Source organism: Crocuta crocuta, unplaced genomic scaffold (assembly GCF_008692635.1).
Source record: "Crocuta crocuta isolate KB4526 unplaced genomic scaffold, BGI_CrCroc_1.0 scaffold245, whole genome shotgun sequence".
Lineage (NCBI taxonomy): Eukaryota > Metazoa > Chordata > Mammalia > Carnivora > Hyaenidae > Crocuta > Crocuta crocuta.
Window position 1 is genome coordinate 163,253 of NW_027530358.1, and position 10,941 is coordinate 174,193.

The following is a 10,941-nucleotide window of genomic DNA, read 5'->3' on the forward strand; positions in this document are numbered from 1 at the left end:
AAAAAAAAAAAACATTAAAAAAAAAAAAAAAAAAAAAAAAAAAAAAAAAAAAAAAAATTAAAATCTTCTAAGTAGGAATATTCCTGTGAAATTCTGAGAATATACATCCTTAGAAAAGGCTTGAGAGGCCCCCAGAATCTCTAGGGGGATGGAATGGTGATGGTCTTCTTCTGCACAAATCTGGTTTACAAGACTGTGAGAGATGGTTGTTTTTTCAAATGTGTACATAATAACACAGAGGTACTAGGAACATGAAGAAACAGAGAAAAATGGTCCAATCAAACAAATGAAATCTTCATTAGCTGACCCTGGAGAAATGCATGCACTACTGACAAATTATGTTCAATGAAGTAGGAGATGGCATGTGTTTTAGGTTTATCACATTTATTTTAAATTTTTAACAAATATATGTATTTAATATACATATTCTCTATATGTATTCTGAATACATACAGAATATATATATAGAATTTGTAGAATATGTATTATACATATATTTTATATATAGAACATAGAATGCTACTATAGAATATATAGAATATATATTCTATAAATTCTACTATTTATAGAATTTCCACACTCTGTGTTATTTAATGTATACATATACACATATACATACACACATATATACATATGTATACATATACATACCTATATATTAAATAACACAGAGCATGAAAATTCTATAAATAGTATTCAGTATCATGATCAATATTTTCCTTGATAATATGCACTAAATTTCACAAAATATAAAGCTCTACATTTAAAGTGCAATTCACTACTACATATTACTTCTAAGGACTGAATGTAATATACAATAATATAGGAAGTGTAGATTTTTAAATGTTAGGAAGGTACCCATGAATATCTTGAAAATACAGAAGAAATCACACACTGATTTTGAAACTCTACATTTGAAGTATGATATGATATTATATGTGTGTTTTAGGGGTTTTTTATTAATAGAATCAAAACTATTTTTCACATTGTGCTGTAGCATATGTCTTAAGTCAATTTCCATCAATTTTATAGGAGAAATAAATTTACCATATTTTAAAACAATTGAATACACAATACATTGGAGAAACCTGGGTATAGAAGTGGTAATAGACTGGGAAAACATTAAATTAACTGCAAGGTGGCATATAAGAGACAACAAGAACAAGTATACTGATACAGATGTTTAGGACTTTAAAGATTTTACCTACTTACTCTTTAGTGTGTCCTTTGTTTGCCAAAATAAATATTTCATTTATTTGAAGAAAATACTACTTTATGCACCACATCTTTGAAGGCTTGCTTCACTTGCTGGTTTCTCAGAGTGTAAATGAAGGGGTTCAGCATGGGGGCAACAGAGGTATTGAGAATAGCCACTCCCTTGGTCAATGATGCCCTTTCTTTTGCAGAGGGATTAGCATACATAAATATACAGCTTCCATAAGAGATCGAGATGACAATCATATGCGAGGAACATGTGGAGAAAGCCTTTTTTCTCTGACTGGCAGATGGGATTCTCAAAATAGTTCTGATAATATACATGTAAGATAAAACCACCAATGCCAGAGTGAATAGCAAAGCAACCAAAGCAAAGTAGAAACCGATGACTTCTAGAAACCATGTATCTGAACAAGACAGTTGTAAAAGGGGAAAATAGTCACATGCAAAGTGATCAATGACATTGGAAGCACAGTAGTCCAGCTGGAGCAGAAGCATGAGAGGTGGGAAAATGGTCAGGAACCCTCCCAGCCACGCACAGAGCACAAGCAATGTGCAGAGTTTCCTGTTCATGATGGTGGTGTAATGCAGAGGCTTGCAGATGGCAACGTAGCGGTCATAGGACATGGCAGTGAGAATGTAAAATTCTGTCACCCCCATGAAGATAAAGAAAAAGAGTTGGGCTGCACAATTGTTATAGGAAATAGTCTTATCCCGGGTGATAATTGCTCCTAGAAATCTTGGAATACATACTGTTGTAAATGAGATTTCTAAGAAAGAGAAGTTTCGGAGGAAGAAATACATTGGCGTCTGTAGATGAGGGTCCACCAAGGTTAGAGTGATGATGGTCAGGTTTCCAGTGACACTTAATATGTATGTGATAAATAAGAAGAGGAAAATCACAATCTGAAGGTCAGGATCATCAGAAAGGCCGAGGAGGACAAACTCTGTGATCACTGTGTGGTTCATTTCTCTGTCTCTGTCTCTCTCCCTCTCATTTTTCTTCTCTTAAAGATATTTAGGTGTCAAGAGTATTAAAGGGAGGAGATGAAAGGTATAACTCATGATGACGAATATTACCGTCATTTATACAATTCCAAAATCTGTTCTATAATCCATGTATGATCTTAGTTTCTATTGAACTCTCTTGTTTGCATTTGGTTTTCATACACATTTGTGAGTTCTGCTCTATTTACTAGTTTTCTTACTTGAAATGTAGCAGAAGTTTGGAAATCTTCATACAATAGCTCACATCATTGAGAGATGATAAATAAAATGAGTACTGCTTGCTTTGTCCAATTTATGGAAATCATTACATTCTTGTTGAAAAATTAAGATAAATATGCATTTTTCTTTCTTTTATATCAAGTATTTATTAAAAGATACCACCACCTTAAAAAAGAAATGGATAATCTTTATTCCATCACAATGTAAAATGGAAATTTAGAAGACTAAATAATAACCATTATACTTTGTATGATATAAGAAACCAATCAATAATTTTCTTAACAAATAAAATAGGTTTTAAACTATTTAAATTAATTATTAATTTTTTACATTAATATGTTTGGATATAGTTATCAAGATTATTTGAGAACCTTATATTTTATATATTATGTTGTAGTACATATATATTTACTGTATGATTGAATAAATAACCTAATTATTGTATTTAAGAGAGAACATATTCACTTACTGGTATGTCTTGTAATTCCATTGAAATCATTAATATTTGACATCTTCTATGACTTGCTAGAAATGTACATATAGAAAAATTTTTACTTTTGAGCTTAAAGGGACATGCATTATTTGTCCATTTTGTATTTTACACTGTGGCACAAATTGGGAAAGTAACTAATTGCCTCAGATCTTAGCAGCTCTGTCAGTTCTATTTTCTGTTTGAATCTGTTTGAATGAGGGATTTCTGGAAGCCATCATTACATTTCTCAGTAGCCTTTTAACTCTTTTTCTATGGTGAACCTCCCTTGAGAATGCTTATGTTCACCTTCGTATCCCACAGAGGACCTACAACGTTGTCTTCTACAAAAGAAATATTTCCATTAATCACAATCACCTAATTTCATGAGTAATAAAAACACTTGTGAAACCTACTTTCTTACAAAAATAAAACTCAGACCCTAATTTATATTTAAGCTTCTGGAAATATAAACTTTTCAACATATACCCTCTTTGTTGTTGTTTATCCATAGGCTTTGTTAGTGTTGAGGCATTGAGAAGTAAGGCCATTTTGTAATTCTAAATTAAATAATAACTATTATGATGCACTTATCATACTCATATTCTCAGAAAATGCTGTTACAATAATTAACCAACTGACGCACCCAGAAGCCCCATAACTACTTAATATTGAATAAGTGTTATACATCTAAATAAAATAACAAAACATGCATTTAACATAAAATATATATAATAAATTAATGTAATCAAATAATAATACAGTCACCAATGTAGAACTAACTCACAACTGGGATGCATATGTGTTTGGGAATTACTTACTGGAAGAGGGGATTTAGAGTAGGCAGAAAAATGGAAGAAATAGGTAGGCCTAACTCAAATTTATGACCATATACACTGTTTATTTAACCTAATTAAAGGAACACTCAGTAAAAGAGAATTTTGGCAGATGCGGCTCTATGTCTTAGAGAGTGATACCCTGGTACAATTCACTTATTTATTTTTTCAATTTCATTGAGATATAATTGACATACAACACTGTGTAAGTTTAAGGGTACGATGTGCTGACTTTATACAGTTGTACGTTGTGAAGTGATTACCATGATAGGCTTAGTTAACACAACTACCACTGGCATATTTACCCCCCCCCTTTTTTTTTGTGGTGAGACCACTTAAAGTTTACTCTGTCCACAACTTTCAAGTATATAATATGGTAATCTTATAGATCAATTTTGTTACAATAATGAAATGGTATTATGTTTTTACCCTAAAAGCCCAATAAATAGGCTACAAGAAAATCTATTATTATTCATGGAGGGCAGTGTGCAGTCATGCTTCACTTGATTGCAAGCTCATCTTCATGATTTCCTCTAGTTGCTAGTTAGATTTAGAGGCTTAATCAGGTTTAGGTTTGGGAGCTTTTTTTCAGCAAGACTATTCTAGAGTTGGAATTTCAACTTTCATTAGGAGATACATGCCTAATTGTCTTCTTCTTCTTCTTTTTTCCTAGCAGCCATTGTTGATCAATGGCTGAATTCATTAATTCATTATGTACTGCAAGATGGTTCTATTCTTAATCAACCCTTTTCCATTTGTCCAGGTGAATGCCTACTTTATATCTATTCCATAGTCAGAGTTGGTTCTCTAGTATCTTTTTGTGGGTGTCTTTATGAATATGTGGCTTTATAAATTTTTCTCTTGTTGTAGGTCACATTAGTGATTGACATAAACATTCCAAGAGAGGTTTAAATTGGTATCACTATCTCTTTGGAGTGCATCAGCCGGAGGGAAAACTCTTCCCTTTTGGGCAGTATACATTTCCTCTTTGATTGTTTCCTTCCCATCTTGGATGACGAGTGTTTCCAGGCTCATGCTACACTTTTCTGTATTAGAACTGGACTGAATTATTTCTTGAAAGAGCCCTCCTTCCATTGATTAGGAAATGGTAAATCAAGTTAAGATTCTGGGCACTAGCTATGGTAATTACTATAAGTTCGATCATCCTTTCTAGGTATTTACAGTGGACAGGGCCAGCAAACATATGTATTTTATTTTCAAATAAAATGTCTATGAGTGTAATTTAAATGTATCATTCAAACTTAGGACTACAATATTTTTAGGAACCCCCTTTTACCTTTTAAACATTTATATTTCCTTTATTTCATGATTAAAGCCCTGGCTATGAATAGCATTAGATAAAATCGTAATATCACATTAATTTTCACCTGCTTCTTTTCCTCATGTTGCACATACAGCACTATTAGAATGACAGTGACAGCCCTACCATCCACAATATTATTCCTACCCAGGAGCAGTTTAAGACTTTTAAAACTACTGTTGTTGTTGTTGTTAGATTAAATCCCACTTGTATGTAAGGTCCAATTACAACATTTAAAATCTCTTGGAGAGGTGCCTGGATGGTTCGGTTGGTTAAGTGTCTGACTTTGGCTCAGATCATGATCTCATGGTTGGTGAGTTTGAGCCCCCATCAGGCTCTCTGCTGTCTAAGTAGAATTGGCATCAGATCCTCTGTCTTCTTTTCTCTACCTCTTTCCCAGCTTGTGTTTGCCCTTGCACTCTCTCTCAAAAATAAATAAGCATTAAAAAAAGTTTAAATAAAGAATAATAAAAATAAAATCTCTTGCGGGGCGCCTGGGTGGCTTAGTCGGTTAAGCGTCCGACTTTCGCTTAGGTCATGATCTCGCGGTTCGTGGGTTCGAGCCCCGCGTCGGGCTCTGTNGTTATCTCACCAACTAAATATACTTTTTAATTGTATTTATTCCAGTTAAGTATAATGGCTTCTGCTACTAAGATACACATTTCCTTCCACTCTTTTCATCACAATTACGTTTGACTTGCCTTTTAAGGATTCCTGTGAGAGATTCACTGAGCCATTTAAAATCGAAATTTAAAAATAACACTGAATATTAGCAAATAAGGCTAGAAAGCATCTTTATGGCTTTTGTTCATAAAACGTCGATATCCTGCCCTCCCTAAATCTTTACCATCAAGTAAATATTAGCGACAGCCCTCTGATAAACTGATTATTGGCAATTTCTTTGATGCTCAGGGTAAGAAAATGACTATTAAAAAAAATACATGAGAGTCAAAGTCCAAAGAATGTCCTTTGACAGTCTGAGAGAGGACATTTTGAGTGCTTCCACTTCATTTCAGGTGTTTTAAATGAAAACAACAAAAAAATTTTTAATAATGCTTTCTGTTGTGCTGGGTGGCAGTTTCCCTTAGTAATGCATTAATATTGAAAAGTTTTTTTAATCTTATGTATTTACTCCCATATCTCTTCTTTAGTTAAAGCCATTAAATGACATTAGAAAAATATGTTCAGAGAGTGTCTGTAAGGCCATTTGCTTTATTGATCATGTTATCCTGTGTCTTTTTCCTTTATTAAATTGTTTAATAAAGTAGTTGTTCATGTTCAGCTTAATATACTAGAGACAAGGAAAAGAAATTAATTCAGTTAATTATGGGCAACATCTAGCTCAGCTTCATAGTTACACTGAAATTCACTTCTGGCACTGCTCATTCATGCTTGATGAATTAACTAGAGTTCATGTGAAACCTTCCTTCTGCCTGAATTTAATTATTTTATTAAAATTGTCTTTTACTCTCTTCATAATTATTTTAAGTGACCATTTCCTAGACCAAATTGGAATACTTTATATTTATTCATTTCATTAAAGATGAAAAGATTCAATTTTTAGAATTCATATAGTTGTGTATAGTAACAAGTCAGGGGGAAAGAGAGATCACCAAATCATATTTAATAATATTTTCAGAAATAGTAACAATCATATCTGTAGGGATTTATGCTGAATATCAACACATAACTTCATGCTTTCAGTTTATTCATTTATTTTTCTTTTCATTTCTTTCTTTATTTCTTTTTTTTTAGTTTTCAAGTTAGTTAACATACAGTGTAGTCTCGGCTTCAGAAATAGAACCCAGTGATGTATGCTTTACATATGACACACAGTGTCATGCTTTTGCTTTATTAGCTAGCCATCTAAAATATGAACAAGAAAGGAAAAATAAATAAATTGTTAATAGAGTTATGGCATTTAAACCAACTACTAACTTGTACTTAAGACATTAGGGGTCAACTTATTATCATAGAACATATATGGCTTTTGCCATTAGAAAGACATGGAATAAAAAGGCAAATGAGCCAATTAATAGAATTTGTGACTTTGGATGTTACTTAATTTTTTTAGGCTTCATTTAATTTGTTTGACATGGAGTTGAAATTTAAAGAGTGTTTTTGAGAATTAATTGAAATAATACAACTAATGTGCTGTATATTTTATGTAACACTTACTAGCATATATGAATAGCCTCTTTACCTATTTTATTTACTTTTTTAGTTGGAATTAATTCCTAACTTTGGGAAGGATATTCATGGTAGTTGTGATTTCACAAAGGCATTATTTACTTCAGTGATACTTAAGGACTTTTATTATTTATTTCATTTAGTCCTCTAAACACAGCTATGAAACTTCTATTCTCTTATTCTACATTCCCAAATGAAGAACTGAGGCTCATAGAGATTGTGTACCTTACACAAATTCATACAGCTATCAAGTGTCAAATATGATCTTAGACTTCCTAAAATTAAAGCCTATTCTCTTACACACAATACCACATAGACTATATCCAATTGGCAACACACATACATAGTTACTTTCTGTTTTTAACTGAGAATGAATTGATATAATAAAACAAAATATACTATTTTGTTTTTATACTTTTCGATATATCAAGTTGTAAATTATAACCCCAATGTATTTTTTCCCTTGGCATTATTTTTCAGAGATTAGCAACCAGATATCTTAATTCGTAATGCAAATCTCTACTGAATGCATCTCTACTCAATGCCATTTTTTTAAACTGGTAATCTACTACACTGTGCTAAGTCTATTCAGTAACTCCATTCTTTTTAGTCTAACTTCTAATAACAAGTCTGATTATCATAATACTGCTAATACTTTAGATTTTTCTTTCTCACTCTATTTCTCACCAGCAACAGCAGTTGAAGAATTTCTTTGTTTTGATTAATGTTCTAATTTATATGCCAAGTATATTAGGAGTTAGTACCGACACTGACTAGACTATAATAATATAATCATGACCAAAGAGCTTAAGTGAGTGAAAAATGCCAGTAATATTGTGTAGGTAAAAGCTATGTAAAATATGGATGTCTCTACTGAGTTTTAAGTATATGTATAATAGAGCAAACAAGTTTCTGTCAGTTTGTTTTGTTTTTCAAATCAGGTTATAATATTGGCTGTTATAGCAGAAGACCTCAGTCAACTTACACAACTTTTCTGAGCATCATCTATTTACTCACTTGTAAAAAAAAAAGATAACTTGTCTAATTTGCTATATAGCTGTGAAGATTAAATATGATATGATTGAGGACATACCTAGTTCAGCATATGACACAATACAAATATTCTCTATAGAAGAAATTTTATTAAATTTTTATCAAACTTCCTGGTGGCTTAAGTGTAGTGATAACTGCCTAAATATTCACGTGTTATATATTTTTAAACATAATGCAGATAAACAAGGAAAGTATGTTAAAAAAAAAGAGACATAACGCATGCCTTAAGGATGACTAGAAAACAGAAGACATATGATGTTCAAATCATGTGTAGTAAAATAAACACTCAAGTCAACCAAATGAGTTGGAAGAATTGGGCAAATGCTGCAGATAGTATGCAAAAAATATGGTTGTTAGAAATAATTTCATATTTTTATAAGTTTACAAAAGACACTGTGATATTATTAACAAAAATTAAGACTAAGTTGATGAAAACAGTATTTACTCCTTTAGTCATCACAATATATGAAATTATTATTCAGAACAATCAGGAAAATGATTTATATTTTATAGCCACTGGATTTTTATTTAGAATTGTAAATCAATGAGAAAACGGAACTCACAGACAGTCTGAAAGACATAGCATAGTTACTTTCAGTTTAAAAGAAATCTTAGGCAATGTTCTTAGCCTTGCAAGTATTTGTAAGGGGGATATGGAAAGATATTGTAAAAGTTGAAATTTTATATTTCCTTTCCTCTATATTGGATCTTCACAATGACATCCATTCATTTCTTTCTAGACAACACTATGAAGCAAGTTTTCGAACACTTATTTTACTTACTGTTTCATAAGGATATAAATAAAAAGGTTCAATATTGGGGCTATTGTGGTGTTGAGAATAGCTACTCCTTTGGTCAGTGATGCTCTTTCTTTTGCTGAAAGCTTGACATATATGAATATACAGCTCTCATAAGAGATGGAAATGACACTCCAGAGAGGAACATGTGGAAAAGCCTTTTACATCTGACTAGCAGACAGGATACTCAGAACGGTGCTAAGGATACACATGTAGGAAAGAGTCGCCGATGCCAATGTGAAAAGCAGAGTAACAAGAGCAAAGTAAAAGCCAATCATTTCTAAAAGCCATATATCTGAGTACGAGAGTTGTAAAATGGGGAAAGAGTCACAGAGAAATGATCAATTATATTGTCAGCACAGAAATCTAGCTAGAGGATGAGCATGAGTCCTGGGAAAATGGTAAGGGATCCTCCCAGCCATGACCCAAAGGCAAGGAGGGTGCAGATTTTCTTGTTCATGATGGTAGTGAAATTAAGAGGCTTGCAGATGGTAATGTAGCAATCAAAATATGGCCACGAGAAGAAAAATCTCTGACATACCCATAAAGATAAATAGTTGAGCTAAACAGTTATAGGAAATATCTTGACTTTAGTAATGATTGGTGCCAAAAATCTGGGATAGACACATTGGTGACTGCAATTTCTAAGGAACAGAAATTCCTCAGGAAGTAATACATGGGAGTCTTAAGAAAACGGCCTGTTAAGGTGACATTGTATTAATAGTGGTTATGTTTCTGGTGACACTTAATACATAAAGCATAAATAAAAAGATAAAGATGTTAACCTGAAGCTTTGGGTTGTCTGAGATGCCCAAGAAAATAAATTCTGTAACTGTTGCATGGTTTCTCATACAGATTTTTATTTTCTTTATGCCAAATATATTTTTGAAAAATAAAGCAAAGTCTCACAGAGTGAATTTGGAAATTTTCCTTCCATTTCTCATTTTCAGAAGAATTTTAGAAAAACAGGTATTTACTCTTCTTTAAACGTTTTGTAGAATTCATCTGTGAAGCCATTTGGCTCTGGACTTTTGTTAGTTGAGAGATAATGGATTACTGATTCAATTTCTTTGCTGGTTTTCAGTCTGGTCAACTTTTTTTATTTCTTCCTGTTTCACTTTTAGTTATTTATATGTTTTTATGAATTTATCCATTTTTTCATGTTGCCCATTTTATTGGATGTAATTTTTCATAATATTCGCTTAAAATTGTTTGTATTTCTGTGGTGTTGGTTGTGATATTTCCTGTTTCATTGTGATTTTGTCTATTTCAGTCCTTTTTTCTTTGGTGAATCTGGCTAAAGGTTTATCAATTTTATCACTTTTTTCAAAAAAGCAGCACTTGGTTTCATTGATATGTTCTATTTTGTTTCTATATCATTTTTTTCTGGTTTAATAATTATCATTTCCCTTCATCTGATGGCTTTAGGCTTCATTTGTTGTTCTTTTTCTATCTCTTGTAGGTATAAGGTTAGGTTGCTTATTTGAAATGTTTCTCCATCTTGAGGAAGACCTGTATTGCCATATATTTCCCTCTTAGGACCTTTTTTGCTGCATCTCAAATGTTTTGGATTGTTGTGTTTTCATTTTAATTTGTTTCCATGTATTTTTTTTAAATGTCTTCTCTAATTTCATGGTTGACCCATTCATTTTTTTAAGTTTGTTTATTTATTTTGAGAGAAAGAGAGAGAGAGAGAGAAGCTGAGAGAGAGGGAGTGAGAATCCTAATGAGGCTCTGCTCTGTCAGCATAGAACCCACCCTGGGCTTGATCTCATGAACTGTGAAATCATGACCTGATCCAAAATTAAGAGTCAGACACTTAAATGACTGAGA

At 32.3% G+C, this 10,941-nt stretch overlaps 1 protein-coding gene and 1 pseudogene across 1 annotated transcript; both read right to left on the bottom strand.

Moving 5' to 3' along the window:
- Positions 1 to 1,248: 1,248 nt before the first annotated feature.
- On the bottom strand, positions 1,249 to 2,184 carry LOC144233231 (olfactory receptor 6C3). Its single transcript, XM_077766062.1, has one exon. It carries the CDS (start codon positions 2,182 to 2,184, stop codon positions 1,249 to 1,251), a length of 936 nt encoding a protein of 311 aa, XP_077622188.1.
- A 6,863-nt stretch (positions 2,185 to 9,047) lies between these two features.
- Positions 9,048 to 9,959, bottom strand: LOC144233232 (olfactory receptor 6C3-like; annotated as a pseudogene).
- Between the last annotated feature and the right edge of the window lie 982 nt (positions 9,960 to 10,941).

What these genes read in the sequence shown, in the direction of transcription:
- LOC144233231 (XM_077766062.1), bottom strand. Translation starts at nt 2,184, where the DNA reads ATGAACCACACAGTGATCACAGAGTTTGTCCTCCTCGGCCTTTCTGAT.